The following is a 27,959-nucleotide window of genomic DNA, read 5'->3' as shown; positions in this document are numbered from 1 at the left end:
GCCTCCACATTACAGCTCCTCTTTGAAGTATCCCAGTTTTGCCAGTGACATCTCTTTCCTCAGCTGCATAACCTCCCAAAACATCTGATCCACTGCACAAAAGAAAGAAGAAGGACATTGCTGAAACAAAATCCATTTCATTAAAGGCTCCCTCTGTTGAATACATTGCCAAATATTCCATCCTTCTACTAGAAAATATTTGACTTCCACCATTCTCCTTACTCTTGCCCAAAAATATTTAACACCCTGAAGTCTTGTCAGGCATATAGAAACTCCAGAAAATGCTGTGAGCATTGTACACCTTATATTTTAGTCAGAGACATTGTGTATCTGGAATAGGATTGCCAGCTATGGCTGGCAATCCCCCCAGGAGGAATGGGGGAGGGGGGAAGAGCACAATGTCACTCCCAGCAGAAACAAGAAGTGGCATCGCTACATGGGAGAAGGGATGATTCTCCGGATTAAAACCAGATTTAACCATAGAGTTTTGAACAAATCAGATAATGTTGCTGTGAGCTAATAATGTCACTTCTGGTTTTCTCCAGGAATGACGTTGTGTGTTCTCTCTCTTCCTCCCCACACCCCAATTATTTTCCTGTTAGCCTGAGAAGTGCTGGCAGGAAACAACGGCAAGTGGCAGGAGGTCTCCCACGATAAGAGAGCTGGGCTGCCTCATCTGGAACCAAGATTTTTGTAGAGAAAGAATACAGTAAAGTTCTTGGATATACATAACGCAAGATTTTTAAAAGTATTCCGCTAGAGAAAACCTCAAAAGTAGCTTTGGCACAAAACTGAGGGCTAATGTATTTTGCATTAGGAAAGCATTCATCTCTCTGGAAAGTGCCAATACATTCATTGCCAGAAAAAAACAATATCCTCCTAGGTCTCAGTATTCCTGCTTTTTAATGCAAAAGGGAGTGGGTAGGAGAAAGCCTATGTATCAGACAATACTACTGCAGCTACTGGGACCATAGTAGCATAACCATTTTATGGAAGTTACCATTTTTTGTATTAAAAATATAAAAAATTAAGGTGGCCTCTTTTAAAACTAGAAAATAATTGGACTCTGAGCAAAGCAAGAAAGGTTTCCCTCCCCCACTAAACATCACAACTTTGTAGTGTAACAAATGACTAAAAGTGATGTATACAATCCCAAACCAGAAAGTGTGCAGAGAAAGATGTTTCCCTTGTTCATTTGAAAACTACAGAACACAGGTTAACTGAACATGGCAAGTAGACATAAAAACTGGGTAAAAACGGGTCTGTAGGCTGGCTTTTTCATGGAACGATTATTTAGAATATGCATGCAATGCCACCAGGGGGGAGTGGGGATCTGTGTGTGTAAAGTGCAGTAAAGTCACAGGTAACTTATGGCAACCCAGTAGGGTTTTCAAGGCAAGAGACTGAGCTGGTTTGCCATTGCTTTCCCCTGCATAGCGACCCCGGTATTCCCTTGGTGGGCTGCCATCTAAGTACTAGCCAGGACCGACCCTGCTTAGCTTCTGAGATCTGATAAGAACAGGCTAGCCTGGGCCACGCAGGTCAGAGAGAGTGGGGATCCAGAGTGGCAAAATTCCCAAGGCAAGGCACTAATGGCATGCGCAGGCACAGGGGAAAGATTAAAAATTCACCCAGCCCCACAAATGGATCTGTATGAAGGTCTACAGTGGCTCTCTACAGCCCTTGTTCTACAAATTTTAGAAAGATTTTTCTTACCTATTGCAGATACACATTTTTAAAAATTAGAACTTTAACACTGAGACACACTAGAAGGCCAACAGTCCATCCTCCAGTTCCTTTACCCACAGTCTCCCCAACAAGCCAAGAAGAGAATGTCACGAGAAAGCAAATGCACTTCCTATGTAACACACATTAATATTCTATTTGCTTAAAAGTGAAGTCTTCACATACTTCCTATGAAAGTCTTTACATTCATTAATAGTTACCTGATGTAAAGCAGCACATTTCTACTTGCAGAAAGCCTGCTAAACACTGCTTAAGATTTTGACATGTCATTAGCAAATCACTTCGTCCTTGCCAGAGTTTTGCTGATTTTTGGTGTTTCCAAATCAAGGTCAAAGTGAGACACGGCCTTAGAGGTCATGGAGCAGATGTTAGTGATTTACAGACATTAAGGACACAAATGTCTAAGATGTGTTGCCAATAAGAACACAGGCAGTTGGGAGGTGATGAAATCCTCTAATCTACCAACAGTGGTGGTTTTGTCCTGCAACATTTTACCAGTGGTGGTCAGGAACACACTAATTTCAGTCACTACTTTGTACTAGACACAAATCCCTGCTTACCATCTTGTTGCTTGACAAGCCCCTGCTGAATGTAACGAATGTATGTAAAGAAGTTACATACAGATGTGATCTACAAGAGAAAGGACACATACTCTTTTAATTTGAGCTCACTTAACACCATGAGTTACACAACTTTATGAAATACAAGCTCAGAATTCCAGCACAGGACAGCTTATTACTTACCCTGTATCTACAAAAAGGAGACACGTAGTAATAATTGCTCGAGTCTCCCAACTTGATTCTGTGCTTGCATGTTTTACTTTGTCCACTAAGAGCGCATTTCCTGTGTAAATAAAAGCATTTCATAATTAAATCTACATAATTAAGAAACAGAATAATTAAACGGTGAATCCTCCACCTGAAGATTTGCGATTGTGAACCTACAGTGGTTTATTGGACAATACCATTTTGACACCAGCTCCCCATTATGTTCGTCGATTCCAAAAACCTTTAAAGCACTTCAGGGAGCCCCTCCACTGTCCTTGATCTCGGTTATACATTCCCCTAATTTAAGGTGCTGTGGGTAGGATAAATGTTTCCTCCAACAGTGGTGCTCAGGACAGCCAGCTCCTCAGCTGTGAAATACGCTTTTAGCTGCCTTCCCATCTCATGGCCAATATTTAAGAGCAGCTGAAAGGATTGTGCTGCCCACTACCTTCAGCACTTGACAAGAACCGATTAACATGAGTTATGTGCCGCATATATCACACAGAAAAAAATCAATGATGCCCCCTCACAAAGTGTGCTACAAACTTTACAGTACGAATCACACCAAATAAATCTTCAAAAACTGCCCTAAAAGTAAAACTGAAGGATGTGGGTAAACTGGCTGGGAGAGCAGATAGTCCATTCAAAGGGTAAAGTTGCCACAAAGCAAAAGGGGTTTTTAGCCTGGAAGAAGACTTCATCTTGACGCTAGAAAGTGCCTCAGAACAACATAGTAACCCTGCTGGATGTGTGGCAGGTTGGAGGAAGAGAGGAAAGATGGAAGAACAGGCCTGCTGTGCCTCACCCTTGACAAAAACACCCTGCTCCTCTAGAGAAGGCTTGCACAGCTTGTGAGCCACCAAGCTTGAACACCATCAAATACACCTTTTCAGGCACTTTGACAAGCTATCTTGTTTTTGCAATTCCAAGTAGACAGCAAAAAACAGGAGATGGTTCATCAAGCCCCTAAGAGGGTTCAGAGATATCTTGGGAGAGGTATTGGATTCAGCTGGAAGGAAGTTGTGGAGGCTGTCTCAGAGGACATTCAGACAATTGAACTGACAACAGCAAAGTAATTTCTATTCAAAGACCCTGGAGCTCACTGTATCATCTATTCTACCTCCATTTCTCATCATTTTTTTTATTTTCTTCACAAATGGACATGGCGGGGGGAGGGGAGCAGGATCACACTTGCCACCCAATCTTCTCACATTCAAGTGAAGTCGTGCATAGAGCTCTATGCATATACAATTAAGTGTATAGGGAGCAGAATCCCAATTGCCTATGCAAGGCACAGCTGCAATTTTTGACAGACCCTATATGCACAGAGAACTCAATGCACATGTTCAACTATACATGGAGCTGAGGGTGGAACCTGTTGCCACAATCATGCTCCTTAAGTCCACGTATTCACTTGATGATGTGAACAGGACTCTACAGATTTAACACTATGGGTGCTACACTGAACATTAACAGATCCTAAAATCTGCACTTTTGGAAATAAACGTACTTTTTGAAAGGCATGGTATACTACACTGGAAAAACTGAAGGCAGCAGAAAAAGCAGAAGACCCAACATTAGATGGATTGACTCTACAAAGGAATCCATGGCCTTCAGTTTGCAAGACCTGAGAAAGGGTGTTAATGATAGGACGTTTTGGAGGTCATTAATTCATGAGGTGAAGAGCCCCATGGCGCAGAGTGGTAAGCTGCAGTACTGCAGTCTAAGCTCTGCTCACGACCTGAGTTCAATCCCAACAGAAGTTGGTTCCAGGTAGCCGGCTCAAGGTTGACTCAGCCTTCCATCCATCCGAGGTCGGTAAAATGAGTACCCAGCTTGCTGAGGGTAAAGGGAAGATGACTGGGGAAGGCACTGGCAAACCACCCTGTAAACAAAGTCTGCCTAGTAAACTTCGGGATGTGACGTCACCCTATGAGTCAGTAATGACCCGGTGCTTGCACAGGGGACCTTTACTTTTAATTCATGAGGTAGCCATAAGTCAGAAAGGACTTGACAGCACATAACACACACATTAGTAGAAAGGTCACTGGTATTCTTAATTTTACAAAAGTATAATTTCAGTTAAGAAGCTGCTTTTGATTTACTCCTGTGTCAGCCACAAATTGTTGATTGAGATATCATCTCAAAACACAATGGAACAATTTTTACATAGGTTACTACTCATTTTAAAATGTTGCCCTCCCTCCATGGAGTTCAAGGAAGTGATAAAGTCTGTGCTCAGGAGAGCCCCACACACTCAATCAAACCCAATCCATGTTCCTACTCTGGGGCAACAGCTGCCACTAGCACTGCCATGCCTACAGATGCTCCCTGCCTTAGTCACCACATGACTGTGGCCAAGAGGCAAAACCGCAAAGGGTGTCTTTGGGCTCCCTTGATAGTATTCTGTGAGCTTTCAGGAATGGCAAAAGCCCATGGCCAACCATGTCTTGTCATCCATATAACAGGGTTCCTTCCATCCAAACCTACTTTGGTCCTCCACATTCAACTGCAGAAGCTTTCACGAATCGAACAGGTTGCAGGCCAACTGGTTCAATGCTTAACGTGTTGTTTTCCACAGCCTCCAGGACAGCGGATGCCAACTGAAAAGGTCCACAGAAAAATAAGCAGTTTTGACACCACAGTCGAGGTTGCTTTTGTAACAGAGCATTTTACAAATTCTCATTCTACATAGGAAGCTAGTCATGATAAAAAGCTGGTACTGTACATAGACATGAGGTAAATCATTCTCTTTCAACTGCAACCTATCCTTTCCAACACACACCTCGAAACAGGAGGTCGAAACAGATATAGCAGTACTGGTCTTCTATGTAACTTCACTGTACCTTTTACTAAGTTAACATAAATAAGAATTAGGAGTGCTTGAAAAAGTACTAGGTAAAACCTCACACACTAAGTGAAAGAGTTTATGACCAATATCTTAAGGAGCTCTCACAGATAATCTCTAATTCTATTTATCAGGCACATGCATAGATAATACTTGGGGAAATCGGGGGCCCTTAGAAGTACAATGGAGGGAAAGTCACATTCAGAAAGCTCCAAAACATTCTGGCCAGGAAGCTCTGGCTGGTAAAAACAGCAAGGATTTGTGGGCTTGGTTACAAGTACCAACTGGGTCTAGAGTACATAAGAACGTAAGAAAGGCCATGCTGGATCAGACCAAGGTCCATCAAGTTCAGCAGTCTGTTCACACACTGGCCAACCAGGTGCCTCTAGGAAGCCCACAAACAAGAGAACTGCAGCAGCATTGTCCTGCCTGTGTTCTAAAGCACCTAATATACTAGGCATGCTCATGTGATCCTGGAGAGAATAGGTATGCATCATGACTAGTAGCCATTTTTACAAGTAGCCATGAATAGCCCTGTCCTCCATGAACATGTCCACTCCCCTCTTAAAGCCTTCCAAGTTGGCAGCCATCACCACATCCTGGGGCAGGGAGTTCCACAATTTAACTATATACCTCTTTGAAGGTAGCCTTTCTTTCCTAGAAGATACACAGATAACACAATCATCCTAGCTAGCATAAGTAACTTCATAAAATCCCACAAAGACCCTGCTTCTATGACCATACTGCCTTCACAACCATACCCACTAGATGCACTTCACATTACAGGGTTTTGCAAGTCAGACATGCAACAGCAGGCATCAGCAGACAGCTTCTGGGTAGTTCTTCACTAAGGTACAATGTAGGTGGTCTCCCCATGATGCTCTGCTAGCACAGGAACCAAGAAACTGTGTGAGATGGGCAGGATCCCAGAAGAAGAGCCACACCAGAATACAAGGCTAGGTGTGGATGATACTGGCACAGTTCCTACACGTGATCCCACTTCTCACAAAATGGTGCTTACATTTCTGTGCAACCAGAGTACTGTTGGGAGCAAACACAAGGCGCAACAGCCATGTTACTCTTTTTTTGCCATCAAGTCATAACTGACATGGCTAGTACATAGGGGTTTCAAGGCAAGAGATGTTCAGAGACAGTTTGCCATTGCCTGCCCCCATGAAACGAACCCCGGTATTCCGAGGAGGTCTCCCATTCAGATACTAGCCAGGGTCAACTCTGCTTAGATTCTGAGATCTGATTAGGCCAGCAATTTATTGCACATAATTATAATTCCTTATTTTAAACTCAGTGTTCACATTTCTCAAAGTCTGAGGAAACATCTACAACTATGATCTTAAAGTCAAAGAGAAAGATAAGAGAAACAAATTTGCCCAGAGAAGCTATGACAGAAAGCCTGCTCCTAGCACTGGTGGAATACCTCTTTTCTTTGGAGCATTTGTACTAGATGCAACAACACAGGAAGTAGAGCAATAAAAGTAAAAAATGAAATATTTCTCGATCCCCATTCATTTTGGGATTGAGCTCCCAACGGATCCAGAAATTTTCTCATTGAACTGTACCAATACTGTTCAAGTCCCACATAGTGAGTTAATACTAATTGTGCTAACAGTCACAAGGTCAGCTTTTGCAAGACACTGGAAAAGTCAAGTGTTCCTTAACAAGCAAGAATGGATATTGAAGGCGTGGGACACTATGAGAATGATTAAGTTAACTACATTTCAGTGAGCAAGAAATATTTATATAGATATTTGATTCAATATTGAGATGTAGAATTATTATAAATTTTGTATTCAATCTTTGAATGGCATGTAAAATGTTATTACTGGAACATGGAATTAAGATATTACTAGGTTTGAATTTTGTATCTTATTTTTGTACTTGTTTTTAATAAATAAAAAGTTAAATATTATAATTATTTATAATTATATATTTATTTCAAAGTCAGTTTTAAACCTTTAACAATATTTAATCCTCTGACATAAAAACTAAGACTGGGATTCAATGTGTTGTATATAACGACACAGGTTGTTTTTTTTTCTGGTTCTCCTTCCTGGCATAGCTTCTGGTGCCCTGAAATGCTTCTCCTGATGGACCATTTAGAGGAAGTGCTTGATGGAGGCAAACTGTGCCGGTTCACATGCAACTGTGCCTTCTGCCAGCACACACGGCCGTCTGGGTCACTATCCTTGATATCAAGATGGACAATTAAAATATTAGCTATCCTAATTCCTCCTTCACATTACATCAGTCTAAAATAAGAACGCAGGGTTTTGAAACATTACCTCACTTTTTGAGAAGGTTAAACATGGAAAGATATCTTCCTGGTAGATCTTGTCTAGGAAAGGGCACGTCCTGTCCATAGTAGGATCATCCTTCCAGGATCTGAATTCATTATACAAAGCTAAGTCAGCCTAACACAGAAACACAAAACCGAAATAGTCAAAAGTTTATCAGCCTTCTAAGCATCCCCCACATCACCACTGTATCTGTATTTCCAATATCTAAGATTAATCGGCACGATTTAGACGGGCTCCCACTGATCTGTACGTGTTTCATTCGTTACTGAAATCAGTGCTACTTTGGCTGGATTGCACAACTGCAGCTTCCAGTCTCTGAGTTGCCCAGCAGCGATCCTTTCCCACTGCACCTAGGCTTCGCAAAAATCACAGAGAACTTTGGCACGGCTTACTTGCCAGATTCTTTGCTTTCCTAAAACCTTGACACGTTTAGCAGGAACCAATTTATTTAAGTGTGCAGATATGAAATAACTTTTTAAAACCTCTGATTTTCTTTTTGAGCATTCGGGGCAGCAACCTTGAACAGGCAAGAATTTTCAAAACACATAATTGGATTAAACTATTTTGTTCATATGTCTGATGCAACCAAGAAACCTTGAAGGGAAAATAATCCAAAGATTATTTAAACCTCAAATATACAATATATGCTACTTTGCTAAATGCTTTTTTCTAACCATTTTGCTGAGTTTAGAATTGTAACTAGAATCTATTCTGATTTCAACTTTATTGGGCTTTTATGCAGCCAACTTCATTAAGCTCATGTGAAAACTATTTTTAATTTTTAAAATTATTTTAAATAAAATAAACTATTTCACATACACCACACACTCTTCATATATCATATCTGTGACAAGATCCTCCTCCAATATACAATAGAGTGGTTCTAATATATATTTCATCTAATGATAGTCTTTCAATCTACACACACATTTGCTTGTATAATTAAAAAGATAAATAAAATAAAGGCCAGAGAATAATTGCTTATATAAGTTATTTATCTTAATTTCAATTATAGTGAGCTTAAAGTCTAGATACTGGCGTTAACAATTTTATGCTATCATTCACCCCCAACATGTCTTCATCCAATCTGCTATCTAACATTATAGCTATTCATGACAGCTTATACATGAAAACTATTCTTGTTAAAAAGGTTTAAAAAAAGGTAGTCCCCTGTGCAAGCACCGGGTCATTACTGACCCATGGGGTAACATCACATCCCGATGTTTACTAGGCAGACTATGTTTACAGGGTGGTTTGCCATTGCCTTCCCCAGTCATCTACACTTGTTTATTCTTGTTAAACGAACATATTTACTATACAAATGAAACAGACTTCAAACAAGCAGCATCAGATTTTCATCTATGGAGATCACTTCATTCATACCGTAAAAACAGGTTTCATAGGAGAACTGAATGTAAGAGGACAGGGGAAACAGCAAACATCATCTTCTGCACAATTATATTGCTGGCTGAATGCACAGGAGTAAATATTTGAAGGGGAACATGGAGCTCATTGTTGCATGTTGAAAATATCCTCCATGTGATGAACAGTCATATGCAACACTTGTATGCATGAATCAAACCCTCTATGGATATTAGCTTCAGCTCTCAAGCAGTTGTGTGCTATTCCCATAAGGATACATCTTGCCTCTCATAGCACATTTTCCCCCGTTGTCACAAGTTCAGCTGAAAAACTGCTGAGGCACTGCAGCCATATATCCATGGAGGGCTGAGTCAGAACTCTAAGGCTCTCCACATGAATGCATCCCAGGGGAAGGCAAAGGTGCATCACATGGGGCCTGGCTACAGCATAAGCAGACTTCCTTTCTATTGTAAAAGCTACACTCTCTCCAAACGCTTCCCTTTTCTTCACTTAAGCAAAGGGTGCCTAAAGTCTTTGAAGCTTTCATGCTTTCCAAAACAACCTTATTGACACAATTTTTTTTCCTGATGAGTGGTCATTTCTGTAACTAGTGTGTATTCTGGACGGTAAGGGGAGCTATTTAACAGATATTTCTGTGGGCTTTTAACAACTGCTTAAAAAAGGTATCTAAAGTCAAATAAAAAACAAGCATTTGTTTTAAAAAGTTTCATCAAACTTTACTGCCTTTCCAAGTTACTGATGACCTAATCCTTCACTTTACCAGTACAATTACACAACTGCATTAACAACTAGTTATCTGGAAGGAACAAACAGGCTGTTGTAACTACCCATTCCCTGCAGGTCTTCTAATGCACCCTTACCATACATTCCGTTATTCAGTCACTACAATGCTCAAAATACCTCTTTGCAGTCTTTCACAATCGGCTGCACCATGGTGAGGTCCTGATTATTGAGACCCATGGCACTGCTTGTACTCTTGTTCCTTGTATGGCCTTTTTTGAAGGGAGCCTTTCCACCACCCTCAGGTGTTTTCGTTGGGGAGGTTGGGGAAGTGGACAGCACTAAGGTTTTCAGTGCTGCTACTTCAGCTTGAAGGACATCAATCTAAAAGTTAAGAGAGAGACCACCGAGTTACTGCCTACACAAAATCGGGGAGAAGGGATTAATTTGTTTTTACTGTAACCGATTATTTGTGTTTAGAAACTTCATGGCATATTGCCCCAGAAGTCCCACAATAGGAATGGAGTACAGTACAGGTTCATGCCCAAGACCAAAGATGACTTGAAGAAACCAGGCTATAGCCACAAGATTCACAGTCAACAAACCAGAGGCATTGTTATGATTCTAGGGAGCAACTCTGCAGCAATCCCAGTACCAATCAAAGAGCTTTGGGATCAGTTACATGCAAGGTGACATTACAATGAAATTTCACATTTATTTCTTTAGATTTGTATTTTAGACTTATAGGAGTTAAACTCATTACAGCAATTAGGGCCACCACAGAAAAGACACTGTGTTGTATAGCACTGAATAGATGCACAGCCAGCAAAGAAAAACTAATATTAGCCCTACAAGAGTATAGGTCTTCAAATGATCTCCATGTGTGTTCAATCTGATTTGTCCCATTCTCTGTCATTTGAACTTGAGCACTTTTCCCTGCTGTTTTGTATTTCAACTTCTACACAAAGCAAGATGCTGCAAAAACACATTTTAGCAGGTGATTACACAGGCAAGCCAATCAATCCTCAGTCCTAACAACAGCAGGTAAACCCTTAGAGCTTGGGAAATCTCTCTTTGTGCAAAGTGTCTCAGAGGTGGACCACAGTAGCCAATCTGCCACTCCTGCAGAGGCTCTGACCAATGGCTATTTTAGACTTTGTGTGTGTCACCTTTCCCAGAACCAGAAATAACTGGAGAACATCTTAATTTCAGATTTGTTGGAGCAAAATAGTAGAACCAGTGTGTGACATAATGGAACTGGGCTACCAGAGAGAGATGGCTCAGTTTTTAAGCTCTCCAGGACAATAACGATGCAGGACATCTGCCAAAGTATTCACTAAGCTGCAGCATGGCTGGTACATCAACAGATCGCCCAGTCTAAACCAGATCCCAATCCCAACAGATACATTCGAAGCTGAGATTTCTGTGCAAACAGGAGTCTCCAAAAGTCATGATTTTTTCCAGACAATCAGCTCTGATTCCATATGGTACTGATGCTGCAGTGAGAATCCAGCTGAACCCAAATGGGCTAAAATCTGTCCTCCAACGTGAACTACACAGTGGCGCATACCAGAGAAGATTTCTCTCAGATCAAATTGTGGAGGACATCTACTTTATTAACTATGACATGACAGAATCCCAGTTACAGACTGATGACACAGATTCTGGCATCACTGAAGCTGTAAAGAAAATGACACCCCAGTATTTTCTCATGCGCAATAACCATAATCATAGTTCCACAGTGCTGAGACTCATTCAAGGCCTGTTCCCTGTACTTTATTCCTTGAAATCCCTGTTTGTTACTAACACTGGAGGAATGAAAGCCTTCCACAGTCCTCTTACTTTTTAGGAGCTTTCTAACTCCCACTTATAGGTGCTCATGAAAACCAACATGCCCCATTCCTTTACAGGAGAAATAAAGCATCTCTACTCAACACTGATAAAAGTGTATTATCAGGCAACTCTTACCCAAGCTATGGTAAACTCTGGGAAGATGGGCCAGAACAATAAACTCTATAGCCTTCTGTCCAAGAGACTTGTCAATTTGTCTCACTGCCATAAAATTAAAAGAAAAACTTATGTTTGAGACATTATTTTCCTTCAAGTATTCTCTAGCTGTGAAAATTATGAACTGAGTCTACTACTTTCAACTTGCCATTATAGAAGATAGACAAAGCTCTAATGGCTAAAGCAGTAAGAAAGAAGCATTCTGAATAAAATCCATAACCTGTTCCAGAATGTTGGGTGTGGGTGTGATTGGGACTTTCAACATTGTTCAAATACTTGCATAGGCTACAGAGATGAAAATTCAAAAGAATTTATAAAGGGCTAATACGAAGCGGCTCTTCTGAAAGTTAACATCAAGGAGACATATTGAGTACATAAAAAGTAGCAGTTTCCTCGTAAACTGCTTTCGTATCTAATATACACTCGCACACTTCTTTAACCTTCACAAGCTCAAAAAGGAGTCTGAGGGGCTTTGGGGAGGTTCTCACTGAAATTATAACCCAGAGCATGCATATGAAACTCTCTGGAACCCAGCCCACAATATTCATGAACAACTTTGCCTTAAACAATAAGCAACCAAAACTCACTTTTCCTTGTGCTTCTTTCAGCTGTTTCTCTGCTGTGGCCTGCTTTATGTTTGCTTCTCTCACCATTTTATGCGCTTCCTATAAAGCAAAATATTTACATTACATGATTTACACAAGTATAGATACAGCTTGAGAACAGCATTCTATAAAAATAAAGAATGCTATTCCTTCATTTAAAAAAAATAAGTGTTCATTCAGGGTTAGTGAGTGCTTGTCACGTGACATTTGACTCTTGTGAGGGGAGTTACCTGGAGAAAACTATAATACGAGAGTCTATAATACAAGTGTCTGAAGTCGGATTCAGATAGAAAAATTGCTTTTTGGCTTGGTTACCACAAAAGAAAGTAGCGTGGCTGCCATTCTACATGGGAAACCATTCAGTTGTTTGAAGAAGCTCTCCAATGCGCTTCAGATAATTTCAGTGACAACACTGTAACCTCTCTTTCCAGGAATGTGTGCATTCCAACATGACCTGAAGTCACCCCACCTGTGTACTGAGTTGCTTCCTTTCTTACAAATGAAGATCTAAAACAAGCTACTTCCCATATCTGCATTTTAAAGGAGAAAACATCCAAGTACCATGCAGAACAGCCTCCGCATTCTCTTACATTACAGCAAAGTAATCAAACACACCTCAAACAAACTAGCAGTAAGTTCTTCCAATTCCTGTCCAAGTTGGTCACGCACTTTGGAAAGTCTTTCACATTCTTCATCTTTTAATTTCAGCTCCTACAGAAAATTGCAATAAAATTTCAATAGTGCAAAACTTATGGCATTTCAAAGCTAGCAGAAGTCTGTGGAACAGTTAACATTACCAAATAAATACTTTTCTCAGCCATCATAAAGACTACTGTTACCTGGCTATTAGTTTCAGCTTGGCAAATCAGAATATGCATCTAAACGTTTAGTCTTGCCACAGACATCCAGGCAAATAGCCAATCCTTTCACAAGCCCACCTGGTATACCATGAGAGGATAAAAAGTAGCCTGCAGCAGCAGCGACCTGGGCAGCACCAGCTGTTTCCATCATCAGCTGTCACAAGGTCAAAACGTGAAACAGCAGTTGATGCAGACTGCTATGCCCCTGCTCTTAAGATGGTTCTGAATGCAGTAAGCCACCTTAAGACATTTCTCTCCCCTTCCACCTTAGACTACACCTCTGTTGGATTAGCTGGCACTGGATATCTCATCTAGCAGCCCGTTTAGGGATACAAATGGCTATCTTCTTAGTGAACCATGATTTATACACAGTGGGGCTAGGCAGGCCCCAACTAATGCGATCCCTCCCAATAACACCTATGCTACGTATGGCGGTAGGGGCACTGATGCAGAACCTCCGAAAAAGGAGTTATACTCAAGTACAAAGTTACACGGAACAAGGAAAGTTGGGTTAGGGTAGCTAGAAGAGCTGCTCAAAATGACAGATGAGTTGTGAGAAAGGAAAAGGGCAAAATGAAAGCTGCCCTACACAGAGTCTGACCATCAAGGTCAGTACTCAGGCTGACAGCAGGTCTCCAGAGTCTCAGGCAAAGGTTCTTTCACATCACCTGCTACCTAACCCTTTTAATGAGGGGTGCAGGGGACTGAACCTGGGACCTCCCACATTCCATGGAGATCGCTCTGTTGCTGTGCCGTAGCCCCCAGCCCCTCCAGGTGGCCTCAGCTACAGCATATGTAACACAAGCGTCTGTGTTCTCAGAGAGATCATTGGTCAAACCAGTCCATTGTCAGCTGTTGCATCTGCCCTCAGCTCTAGATGATGCTGTCACTGTCTTACACTTGTCAATGCATGACTCTTGTAGTTGCTGCTATTGACAAGACAATGGATCCCAAATAGCCTGTGCCTGTCCAAGCAGACACTGCTCTCTCGCAACACACACGAGACAGTATTCTATTCAGATTCTTGTATTATTGCCCAGCCTGAAGTCACATTCGATTGCGTAAAAGAACCGCCAAATGAAATAAAACCACACTCGCATTTTTTAACTGCCAACGTAGGCACAGCTAAAACAATATACAGCACTAGGGGGCAGTGAATGTTCAGCAGACCAATCCAAAAGCAGAGGTTGCATATAAAGTATTCTAAACTCACTCAACAGAAAGCTACCCTAAGAGAGACAAAGGTATCTGGGGAGCAACCGAGGCAATCTCACAACAAGCTATAAAGCTGATTGCTATTGTATCGCCTTCCTTCCAAGGACAGCAAAGCTCTTTACAAAAGAATCCATCTCAGCAGAATTGCCCAATGGCAAAGTGTTTCATTTTCAAAACACACGACGCAGCCCGGCATTGGCCAAGGAATACAATTCAGGCTGTAATCCCTAATACACTTCCTCTGAAAGAAACCTATTTACATCAACAGGGCTTCTCCAGACTAAGCAGCTTGAAGCTTGTGACAGGAATAATCTTGATTTAATAGCAAAGCTTCCCTGGCAGAAAACAGCAAGTGAGGGGGATTGTTTGTTCCTTTCATGTGTGTTCCTAGGATTGTGCTACATTTCAACCAAGTATTGGTCACAAGTGATTTTTACAAAGAAAATTAATACTGTATCTTGGCTTTGTTTGTTTTTAAAGATTTGCTTCCAGCTACAGGTGCTTTTGCAAACTAAAATGAAAACAACCTTTAAGTGACAAATTTCCCGAGTATTTAATCCCACCTTTCCTCCAAGAATTTTAGGACAGAGTGCATGGTTCTTGATACCTCCATGTTATCATTACCGCAGGCCTGTGAGGCAAGTTAGGCTGAGAGAATGTGACTGGCACAAGGTCATCCAATGAGATTCAAGGCTAAGTGGGATTTCAACTGAGTAGTTCTACTCAAACACTCTAACCATTACACTGCCCATAGATATAACACTGTAACCAAGGAATACACAACTTCAGAGTTATCAAGAGACTACAATATTTATCATTTGAGGGAAAAATTAGCAGCAGGAAGACAAGGTGATATTCATGAACACTAGCAGTACACTTAATGGCACAAATTCTCAAACTCTGTTATCATAAATAAAATGCCTGTTTAAAATTAATATTTAAACAATTAAACATTTACAGTGCTGTGGGTCCTTTATTTCCTAAGGTACACTTAAGCATCAAAGCAACCAAAATTGTGTACAAGGGAAAGATGAATGTTTGAACTTGCTGTGCAAACTAACAAATATTTGTATCATTTATTCTGCTTCTGCTATTCACAGGAAGGGGATGTATCACACAGTGGAATGCCCTATACCAACCTCTGAAAAAAGAAATCTCATTCATATTCCCTCACCACACCAACCAATCCTTACCTCCCCGGCTTCTGAGATTCTAGACATTGACTATGCACATTTTGTTTGAGTCTATATTCACAGCTAAAATTTCTAAAGATATAATTGGGGAGGGACAGGTTGGTTTTTCTAATCAAAGTGCAGATTCTTAGAAAGCAAGACTCTATGCCCAATACTACGATTCTGTCCTTGCACAGAACTTCAAAGTGGTAGACAGCCTTTGACTCACACTACAAATACAAAAATGTGCAATATATATTGACTCTTACCCTTTGAGCTTTAGCAAGTTCCTCCTTCAATCTTTCATAACCCTTCTCTCTTACTTCCAATACAGACGGGCTCCGCAGGTGAGAAAGACTGTCTGTGCTGAGCCCCAGAACATCTTCACTCCCTTCGGCAAAATCTGTTACTGCTGCACCCCGCAAAAATTCTCTCTCTGCATTACTGCTTTCCTTTCTGGAATGATTATGTTTGGATGACCCACCTTGGGATCCAGAGGTAGAACAAGGTACAGTTTCTGTGACACTGATGCTAGGGGCGGAAAACAGATTTTTGTTTAGCAATGTAACTTTCACAGTTGTGGCCTATTGTATCTAAAGCAGACTTTTAACATAAAATCCAAACACATGGACTTTGTGAGTTAATTAAAAAACATGTTTCGTATCAACAGAAATACAGTGTTGCACAACCAACCTGATACCTGGTGTTTCTGCACAGTTTAGGTGCCTGGGTGATGAATAAACAGGTTGTGTAGGCAGATCGGAAACGTTCAGAGCACTAGGCTGAACAGGCGTTGAACAAACAGCTGAGGGATGAAGCCGGTAAATAACTGTGGGTGAGGTAGATTGTTCACAAGTCTTTGATTCATACACTCCCAGAAGATCTGGAGTAGTAGGTGAAGCTAGATTTACTTCATGAAAACCTTCCAAAGTGTCATTGGCCATAATAAAACATTCATCATATGGTAACCTAAAAAGAAAACAAAAATTAATGGCGGCATTAGGCATTTTAGCCATCCTTGCATATCAAACAAGCAATTGCCAGATCTTTTCCTGAAACTTGAGCATAGTCGAACATTAAATACAAGCTTGCTGGGTGTTACCCCTCAGAACCCTTATGTTTCTGGGGCCTATGAAACTGAAGGAGTACACAGACGCCATCTTGCTTCAAACCAAAGAATGATGACAGCTATTAAGTACAACAAAATGCCATTTCATGATGGGACGGTTAGGGTTCCATGCTTCCAGCTAAGGCTGGTTTTGTGAACCTATGGGATCTCTTCCATAGCAAGACCAACAGGGTCTTGTGCAACAACAAGTTGATGTTCCAAACTATGCTAGTGTGCCTCTTTTTCCCTTCGGTTTTGCCCCAAGCCAGATTCTTTCCAGTCAATTGGATCCCTTTCACTACCTTTGCTACAGCATCTGCTCTCCATATTGCTCCTTCTCGTTCATGGCACCATGCATACATTCACAGGTGGGCTCCATTACATCCAGAAATGTAAAACAGCCTTTGCAAGGAAACGTCCAACCATTATCTGAACTGTCATGAATTCATGATTCTCCAATACTGCCTTCTCAAAATTTGCCTCTTCTCCTTGTTCATTCCATCAGCATCTATATCCAATGAAGAATGATCCAGGTAATTAAAAAACTTATCTTTCTCTCTCACACTCCATCTTCCAGATATTGCTCTAAGTGCATGCCTGTGTATACACAGATTCAGGGCCAAACCTGACAAGTTGGGTTGGGTGCCCAACGCGACTTGGCAGTCACATGAAGTGGGGAGTTCACCTTAAGAGTGCTCTGTCCAGCTCCAAGTGCCATTCCAGGAGAAAAGGGGCTTCAGGCTACCCTCCCACGCCATTTTTGCCAACAGAAATGGCTGTGGGAGGGCCTGTTACTCTTTCTCTGACTACACATGTCCTTAGTCACAAATGTGGAGCCAGAGAAAGGGGCAGATAAAAGCCTGAAGCCCCTCCTCTTCACCTGCAGTCCTTAGTGTCAAACGTAGCACCTTTAAGGTGAGATCCCCAGTTGATACACAGGACAGCAAGTCAGGTTGGGCAACCCGACCTGCCTTGTGTCACACATAATGTCGAGTTTGGCCCTAAGGATCCCAAAAATAGAGTCAGAAAAGGGCATGATGTGGTAGGATTAGGGTTGCCAGTTCTGGGTTGGGAAATACCTGGAGATTTTGGGGGCAGAGCCTGAGGAGGGCAGGGTTTGGCGAGGGGAGGGACTTCAATGCCATAGAGTCCAATTGCCAAAGCAGCCATTTCTTCCAGGTGAACTGATCTCTATCGGCTGGAGATCAGTTGTAATAGCGGGAGGTCTCCAGCCACCACCTGGAGGTTGGTAACCCTAGGTAGGATTCCCATTTGCCCACTTATGGTGGGAGACATCCAGGTAATTTTAGCCCTTGCCCGCCAATGCCCATCTGATCAGTGGCCAGAAACTGGGCCCAAATTGGGAGGGGGGTTATCCTGGGGAGAAAAATTAGAAGGAAAAATAAGCCCCTGTCTACTTACAGGAAGTTCTGACCGCAGAGTTCCAGGCGATAGAGTTACACTTATCAATTCTGGGTAGCCGGGATCTCCACAGTCAGAACTTCCCATATGTAGATGAGGACTTATTTCTCTTTTTCATTTTTCTCCTGGGACGTTCCACCCCCACTCACCCCTCCCACCAGTGGGAAGGCACTGCCTGGTTACCCTACTGGGTGGTAAAATGGCGCTAAGCAAATTTAGACCACTACAAAACATATGATCACTTTAAAGATTCTTGAGCCAATGCCATAATCTGCAACTTTAAAGATTTTCATCCTGGATTTCTGTACCATGGTACAGTTCTATAATTCTCAGCAGCAGACAAGTAAGAGAAGAAACTGGTATACTGCTGTTTCCTGTCCTTAAGCTTGCTTGTTATAATGAACATCAGATAACGCAGTCAAATATCTGCAACCTGTAACTGGCATATATTATGATAAAGTAACACATTTGCATAGGCTATTCTAATATCAAATACATTTTGAAGAATATAGAATATTACAGCAGGGAATGGATTCTTGACAAGGAAGGATGTCTGCTACTGGTAAAGCAAGGGGTAACGATGGAAGACCCCTGAATTAGTCCATAGTGAAGAAAGTATAAAGAGTAATAATCCTTTCCCATTCCAACTATAAATCCCACCTGTCACAGGGGATTCATATCATAAGCACTTATCAGCAATCTTGAATCATAACTTGGTTTTAATCTGTGGAAATTGCATACCCAAAGCTCCTCTCCTCCATTTTATCCTGACAACAACCCTGGCAGGTGGACTTTTATATCTGCATGTATTCATCTGTTTCGATTGCACAGATCACCTCTCAGCCATAACAGCTCCCAAAGCTGTTTAGAATAAAAACAATTGACAATTAAAATAATAGAATTAAATCAGTTGTGGTGGCAGAAGGATACATGAGGGGCTCTGATGTTTTGTCCTTCCCTCCAGCCCTCTAGACATTCTTATGACTACCATTTCCTTCTTCACAGGGTAAGTGGCGAGGCCAGGGAAAATGCTGCACACCCAGTCACCAATGCTGATCAAACCCTGAGTCGAGCAACGCAGTCCATCAATTGCGAATCAGGATTTCAGCCTTTTATTTTGAACAGCCACTATATATGCATTGGGGCCATACATTAGCACTGTTATCACTGCTGTGTCATAAACTCACAATGCAGCCTTAGGCAAGCTGTTCTCTCTCTCTCAGCCTCAGTCTCCTGTCTACAACACGGACATAACAGTGTATGGTGCTGTTTTGAACATTTGAGCGTGATAAGCATCGTCTAATCATGTTAATTTAAGAAATCGAGATTTTGTCACGTTTTCTAAGAAAGACTGGCATCAATCATGCCAGTTCTTTTTTGCTTTGGGGGAAGGAATAAAGTGTTACACAAGGATTGCCGACAGTCTAAACCAAAACTCAGCACATTTTATATCACGGGGTGGGGGGGGAATGGTCTACCAATTTGAAATACAAAGGCAACAATGGAGACAGGGCTGTACTGCACTTCCAAGCCTTTCTTTTAGAGAGCGTAACTCAACCCCTTCATATGGCCAGACCCCAGACAGTTGGCTGCCACCTGATGCAACTCCCCACCCCCATATCAAATAGGTACTGAAGCATTTTTCAGTAACATGGGTAGTTGCATTTAGACAAAGGACTTGGAATATACATAACTGACACGGAAGAGGATGTAACCAAATAACTGTAAATGATTTAAAGCTTTCAGAGACAGCACTGCAAGTAAATTACTATCCATATTTTACAGTCGTGCAGTGCCCTTCTGTTCCACTGCCAGCAAATACTCGAATGGGGGGGGGGGAGAGAAATCTATAACCTCCACTGAAATAAGCCAATCCAAATAATGGAGAAAAAGTTCCACTGCCAAGTGGCGTTCATTCTTCCCTGCTTGAAAGCAGCAAGTACGCAATCATTTAAATACAGTTCACTGTACTAGTCAGTGATAATATCTGGTTTTGCTACAGCACTAAATTGTTAGTGACAACTGCAGTATCCTTTTCTGCAAGGAAAAGAAATTACAAAGTAAAAATAAGGCAATAAAAATATGAATACAAGTACTGTGGTTTTGTGCTTGTTCACCCCATTTATGACGGATGAAAACTTATTTTTGTGGTACTTCAGCTTACATAGCATAACATCTTCAATGCAAAGCATTCAGTAAAACTTTCATATACAATGCTAAAAAGGACATTTGAACCTCCTGTGACAAACCTGCACCATGCACGTTAGTTAGTGTGGGAAAGAACACAGAAGAAATATTGGATGTAATTTTATTTTCAGTTGATTTTTTTATCCCACATCCAAGGAGCTCAGTGTGCTGAACAAATTCCCTCCCCTCCATTTTATCCTCACAACAATCCAGTAAAAGTAGACTAGCCGCCCAGCAAACTTCCTGGAAGAGCAGAGGTGTGAACCTGGGTCTCCCAAGTTACATTTTGACCTCTAACCACAGTGTCTGAGTTTTACAAGCTGGTTTTACATTTGTAGATGTAAATGAGAGGCCATTTAAGCACAGTGCAAGAAAGCACCACAAGAAAAGGAAAGTCTTCCTTCAAAACACTGAGATCCCTATCAAAGTGTCGGGAAGTTGTAAAAAACAAAGAACAATTTATGTTTTAATTCTATAAACAAAGGGAAAGTTATGATATTAAAATCACTCACAGCTTGTTTACCTGATTTAATGCCCTGAGATAACCTCCTAAACATACTTCAGACTCAGGGTTATTAAAAGCTGCAAACTAAGGGAAGTCTCTCTGAAGACCAAACAGGTTGGACTTGTATCCCAATAGCTTCTGGTGACCTGAAGATGTCAGAGACAAGAGCACAGTTGTCCAAGGATGACACTGGTGCGAAGGAAACGCCAATCTTACTTTCATAAAAAGGACATGTACCCATACCTAGTCAGAATTGGGGGGTGGAGGGGCTCAGTATGTAAGCCCACACTTACATTTGAAAGTCATACACCAAAACCTTTGGAGAGAGTGTGTGCGGTTGCCTTTAAAACACAAAACTCATATAGCTCGTAACAGAAATCACCTACAGTCACTCTCCTTTTATAGTTAATATGTCAATAGTGATCGTTCCATAGAAAACTTCTCCATTTCCTAGCAACGTTAACTGTTCCACAACCTTCTCTAATACACTGCGCGTTAATTCACTGTTGTTTTTTTCACTTCTAATATATACCAATAACTGTTCTTTCCAATCCAGTTTTATTCTAATGTCCTGCCCAGACTGCACCCTTAAAAACATGTGATTAATTGGACAATGTATCTTGGGGCCAAAGCATCCAATTTAGGGCTAGATATTGTATTTTTAGATACATGGGATTAATTGCCAGGGATATGGACTGTGTATACACATCATGGACTGCTAACACCACAAGGGATGCCCTAACCATCTCTTTGTTATTCAGAGCTAGATTTTGTATTCCAACTGACCCAAATTCCATGCATAACTAATTTACAGTACAAAGTATATACCAATAAAGAATCAGCTAGGCAAAAACCCACATTTAAATCAGCACTTACTGTAGCTACCCTGAACATATAGCTTCCAAACTAACCTCACTTCACAGCAAAGAAAAACAAGATTTCAAATCAGTTCTAAGCAAAAGAATGGCTCGATAATCTCTTAGCATCTACTAGGGAGGGGGAATCCACAAAGACCTCTTTTATTTTAATATACTCAAGAAAAATTCTGGAGACTTTCCCAGAATCTGTCAGTTTTTTTCATCACTAGTCCTTGTACCCAGCCAGCAGACAGACACTGTCTTCATTAAAACACTAACAGCTTGCCCAAAAAACTAGCCTTGAAGAATGTTCACCCGCTGCAATTGATTTTTTGTTCTAGTTTTAAATGTTTATATACAACTAACACACACCTTTCTTTTAGTTAAATATTCATATACTGTCTAGTGTATGAATTCCATCTTTTTTGTAAGAGTGGGGGGGAGTATTACTAGCATACATGCATGCGTTCATCACAACCCATTAACTAATGATGTCTCAGATCTTGCCAGTAGCTAAATGCACATCTCTGCCATATGGAACTTTCTTTCAAAAAGTACATTTACACTCTACGGGACTAATTGTTTTCTCCAGACACAGAAGTATAATTTGAAGTACTTCTCTGGATAATTTCTGTAGCAGAAGAATACACACAGAAAGAAGTAAAAGCTGATACTTTCTGAAAACAATTTATAAAGTTTCATCTTTTAAAGCTCGGTACAGAATGCTGTTTTGTCAGTCTCAAGAGATTTCACATCACCAACCCAACAGAAGCTGGCCCAGTATAGGACAACTTCTTACTAACATGAAAATCAAAGTAAGGTATTTAGGGGAAATTAGATCATGGTGCTTCCGAAATTATTGTTCTCAAAGAAACAGTCTGTAATATGATTATGTTTTAATCACGATAGTATCATTGAAAAAGAAAAACAATATAAGTGCACGTTAAAAAATTAAAAAAGAGGTACATTTTAAAATGAAAATGTTATGACTTATTTCCATTTCAAACAATGACCAGTTTCTATGTGGTTTAAGCAGTTTTATAAAATTCAAACACTTGGCTACAATATTTTAATAATCTAGTACTGTAGGTATAGATGTAACTTTGCTTTCTCCAACCCCACCCCCCAAAATGAGACTTCTAAACATTCTGAACAACAATTCATTAATGTATATAAGCCAGGAGATGTTAATATTCGACTCCATCATATATGCCTTTCCTCCAGATACTATTATTTTAGACCTTAGGCCTCAACGCTTTCATTGATACCAAACATTTCTTTCATAGCCAATCAGGAGGAAAGACACCATTATGTTATTAAGGACAAAAGCAAAAAAACTTAAAATATACAAAACTACATACCACAGCAAGGGGCCATAATTATAAGGCACAATACATGTTTTCCATTCCAAAAGACTCAGGTTCAAATCCCAGGCCCCTCCAGTTAAAGAATCTCAGGGAATAGTTGACAGGCAAAACAACTGACTGAGATCCAGGAGATCTGCTAATCAGAGTAGACAATGTTGAGCTAGAGGAACAAATGGTCTGACTTAGTACAAGGCAATTTCACAAGTTAAACAGCAGCAACGGTTTTTATAAGTTTCTCCTTAGTTCTTTCCCCCCCTTGCTTCAGGGACATAAAATACCAGCATACTGTAAGCCAAAATGACTTAAGACAGAAAACAAGCCAGCAGAGAGAGCAACCTCAACTGCTCATAACTGAAGCATACAGCTTATTCGAGGCATTCAAAACAGCGTAAGGAGAGCAAACTGTTATTCATCGAAGTCCTAAAACTAATGTTTAAAGATACCACTGAATCTGCTATTTAAGCATACACTTTGCAAGGAACAAGATTTAATGTTCTTTTATCTACCGTCCTGCCTTTACATCAGTGCAGAATCACAACACATGATCAAGAGTCTAAAATAGCTTCATCCTGAATAACCCAAATGATAACTAAAAAGCCCTTTTCTTCCCACATTACCACTGCCTCCACTTCACTTAGTTTCTCCAACAGCCACCAGCTTCTCAGTCCAGATACAGAATACCTAGTGAAGGGAAACAAAGAAGCCATTGCTCTGTGCATTAAGGGAGCATGGCAGCACTGGGGAGACCCCAAGAGACAGGGCTTTTCCTCCTAGGTTTTTTCCTGTCCCAGTCCCATATTGTTTCAGTTTATCCCCTGATTCCTACAGGCATTTTTTGTGCCTTTAGTTTTCACTTGTCCCCCCCCCCCTCCCCAGGGGTTTTTTTTTTTTTTTTTGGAGACCACTTTTATCCCAGTCTTTTTCTGGGAGCCAATTTTAATCAACTTTTTCCTCGTGCATAATGTTTCTCAGTTTTCTTCATCCCACCTACTCCCATGCACCTCCAGCCTACTTTTCGATGACAGGACTGTTGTTATTGTCAAACCACTCCTTCTCCCCACCGCCCAGAAAACGAGTTATTTCATTTTTTAAAGGCTCTAAACCACTGGTTCCCAACCAGGGGTCCGTGGACGCCCAGGGGTCCGCGAGAACTAAATTAAGGTCCGTGAAAGAAAGTTATAAACCCATAATAAATTAATATTTTCAATTAAAAGTTCTCTATTATAAATATATATATATTCAAATATTATTCTAAGTTTAATGTTTAACTGACAGTTATGATTAAAGTTTATTTTAAAATTCTTGGAATTTTTATTTTGAACCATGGGGTCCCTGCACCGAACTAAAAAGTCCTAGTGGTCCCTGGTCAAAAAAAGGTTGGGAACCACTGCTCTAAACCATCAATACATTGATACACTTGTAATGACACGATTGTATCCATAAAACTCTCCAACACCACATTCCAAAGGAATCAACTTTCTTCCTGTCAGCTTTCTTCACTGCCCAACTTTCACACCTATGCACAGTAATTCATACAATAGTATTAATTGTCTTGATCTTGGTCACCAGCGACACAACCTTATACTTAATAATCTTTTCTAGCTCCTTCGTGGCTGTCCTGCCCAGTCTCCTTCTGATTTTTTTGGTTGCAGTCTCCTTTTTGATTGGTAATGGAGCAAAGGAACAGAAAATCTTTAACAATTCTATATACTTACTTTTTTATATATGAAAGCTGGGCATTCAGAGAAACTGCATGACATACTATTACTGCAGTATATCAATACATCGATGTTTCAGTACCTTTTTAAAAAAATGCAGCCAATATATTGATACAAGCATGCACAAAAAGTAAAAAGGGGGCAGTATAAATGTATGTATTTCAGATGTTAAAGACCTAATCACTTTCAAGATCTATTGTTTAAGAGATGTTATTACAGAATGTTCTATCTCTGCTCCAGTGGGGAAGTTGACAAGGATCTTGTTATAGATATGGAGTAATGATTATGTATGGGGAGTGTATGTTTCATGCTGTTGTAAAAAATAAAGATTCAATTAAAAGTAAAAAAGGGGTGTAATGACACCAATGATGACAACACCATCCCTTGAAAATCTTAATGATTTAAACAACATGTGGAAGAAAATAAACTGACTCCACCACTGTGAAAATACAGAGGGAGGGCAGATGTGCAAAAAGAACCCTGCCCAAACTTACTCCAGCGCTTGTGGATTGACTCGCAAGAAAATCAGAAATAAAAGCCCAGAGGATTTGAGAGAGAATGCTGATGATGGAGAGTCAGTAAGCCAGGCCCAGCATATCATAACCTAATAATGGCCACCTCTTGCATCAGACAAAGTGAATTTGTCTGGGACACAGCTATGCAATCCGCTTACTTCTTCAATTACAGTATTATTAGAATACACAAAAGCATTGCTAGCATTTTTTTAAAAATCATTAAAAGTCATCTATGTGAAGGATGGCAAAGAGCTCTCATGTATAAGGTTTTGTACTAGTGAAAATGAGTTACGTTGGAATATTCTCCGGCAAATGTTATTCCCTTAAGCAAGATTTTAAGTATTCAGTATCCCCTGAAAGTTAGACACACATTAGTTATTTATTAAAAGTGTAATGACTAGGATTAAATTATTTATCTGCCTTTATTCTCAAGGTAATGTTAACCTAGCGTAACAGAACTCTGCCTCCCCTGAAAGGAAATAAGACAAAAGGATAGATGCGGCCGTGCACAAAATACATAAAACATACATGAACTGTCAGAACAAAATGATAAGGCAGCATGATTCTGCTTCTTTTTTTTCAGGCTACCCCCCTTTGTTTCATGTATAATAGATATAACTATGGTAGTGGGTAATGAAATTCAAATGCATCATCTGTGCCAAAAGTAATTTTCAAACTAACGACCCAAAATTTTCATGCCCAAATATATTTTCTCTTACATGTCTTCCAGAATTAACAACAACTCCCACAAGGAAGAGTTGATGAGAAGATTTAGGTATGGAAAGGTTGTAAAGAAATAAATCTGGGCCTACGGTAATCTATGGGGGGAAATACAGCTCCAGAAGTATTTCACATAGTTGTTTCACTACACACAAGCCACAAGAAACACATGCTCTTTTTATTTTGTTGGTCCAATTTAACCTCAGTTTCATAATACTATTTTCTTAAATCTGTAGCACTACAACAGGATTAGTACTCTCCAGTTGCAAGGCATTTAACCTCCAATCAAGAGGATTCTATTCTATTATAGGAAAACAATTCTAGACATTACAATGTATAATTAGAAACAGAAATGCATTATGCCTTATGATTCTGAATGGGTCAAATCTTCAGCTCAGGACTTTAGGCAATGTTTTCTTGACAGACAAGTTTAACTTCAGAACAAACTTATGACTCTCACTACAATGATTTCACATTTAAGTACGGTCAGATTTTTAACAACCACTACCACACATAATTTCAACTACTCTTTAAGAAATGTGTGTGTGTATGTGTGTAAGGTGCTGTCAAGTCGCAGCCAACTTATGGCAACCCAGTAGAATTTTCAAAGCAAGAGACTAACAGAGGTGGTTTGCTACTGACTTCCTCTGCATACTGACCCTGGTATTCCTTGGTGGTCTCCTTGGTACTAACCAGGGCTGACCCTTCTTCTGAGATCAGGCTAACCTGGGCCATCTAGGTCAGGGCTTAAGAAATGTTGCTTCAAACTCTTAAACTATTTATATATTATGCACAGCGCTCTATACTGTACATAAAACATCCAGATCAAATAATCAAAACCTCAGCTGAGAATATGCTAATTATATTGCATTACTCGATTTGTATAATCTATTCTACCTTCAATATTAAGGTTTTCAGGAATGCAGAGAAGAGGACAAAGGGTGCTAGAAAGGAATAGGGCAAGAAATAGAATCAATAAATTAATAATATATGGGTCAGAAGACAACTAATAACATCCACAAATGTCACTAAACATACTAAATTTGAGAAACTAGACATTATTGTTACTGTGGGGTGTTAACACTTGTTTACAGGCTGTAGGGCTAATTCATAGGAATGGGTTTCTGGCAAACAGCTTTAGGTTGCTAGAGTGAAACATCATAAAAATGCCTGCACAATGGAGAGGGTTGTATACTAGAGCTGAGGGGTAGCTATAGGTTTCTAGATGGCCGGAGAAAGGATCAGCAGACGGTGGTGCCGACTCCCCACAAGAAAATTACAGACACTGATATCCAGACCAGCACTGGGGAATCTAAAATAAAAGGATGCAGTTGTGGTAGTCACCATGCATCATCTACTAATTCATGTTGTATCATCTATAACATCACATTAATCAATTAGTGCCACAATATTTTTTGAACTCACACTCATCAACACAGGCAACACACACCTACAGCCATAACTGAAAACTGGGGGGGGGGGTCACCCTAACAGCAAGCAAGCAAGGTGACTCCAAGGTATGAACTACCCCATACAGAAAACTATTAAAGATCAATAGAGCTTTATTGCTACACTCTTCCAAAACGAGCATAATGAGTCTGGACGGGGTTGGGGGAGGCAGAGGAAGAGAATTGCATATATATATATATATATATATATATTTAAGTAGAGGAAGAAACTAGCCTCTGTCCGTGCAATGGGTGCCTGGGGAGACGCTTGCAGAAGAGAAGGCCCCAAGACACACGCCTTGTCTCGCTGGGAGCAGCGGGCTTGCAAGTGGACGGGTTGCGAAAGAGGCGCAGGGATGCCCCAGGTGGGCTCCGGAGGGAAGCCCACAGGTACTGCTAGGATGCCCAAAGGAAGCAGGCAGCAAAGGGGAGCGGTGGGAACAGAGGCTTACCTGCCCAGCCTAGCAAATCCGT

General features: G+C 40.6%; 1 protein-coding gene across 1 annotated transcript; it reads right to left on the bottom strand.

Moving 5' to 3' along the window:
- Window positions 1–27,959, bottom strand: RAB3IP (RAB3A interacting protein). Its single transcript, XM_056846158.1, has 11 exons — window positions 27,938–27,959; window positions 16,332–16,607; window positions 15,908–16,169; window positions 13,007–13,102; window positions 12,374–12,451; window positions 9,960–10,163; window positions 7,662–7,790; window positions 5,004–5,116; window positions 2,490–2,589; window positions 2,307–2,376; window positions 1–92 (listed from the first exon to the last, which is right to left on the bottom strand). Exons 2-11 carry the CDS (start codon window positions 16,580–16,582, stop codon window positions 10–12), a joined length of 1,386 nt encoding a protein of 461 aa, XP_056702136.1. The 5' UTR covers window positions 16,583–16,607; window positions 27,938–27,959; the 3' UTR covers window positions 1–9.

Source organism: Euleptes europaea, chromosome 3 (assembly GCF_029931775.1).
Source record: "Euleptes europaea isolate rEulEur1 chromosome 3, rEulEur1.hap1, whole genome shotgun sequence".
Lineage (NCBI taxonomy): Eukaryota > Metazoa > Chordata > Lepidosauria > Squamata > Sphaerodactylidae > Euleptes > Euleptes europaea.
The sequence above is the reverse complement of the archived record's forward strand: the minus strand, read 5'-3'. Positions and strand labels throughout refer to the sequence as shown.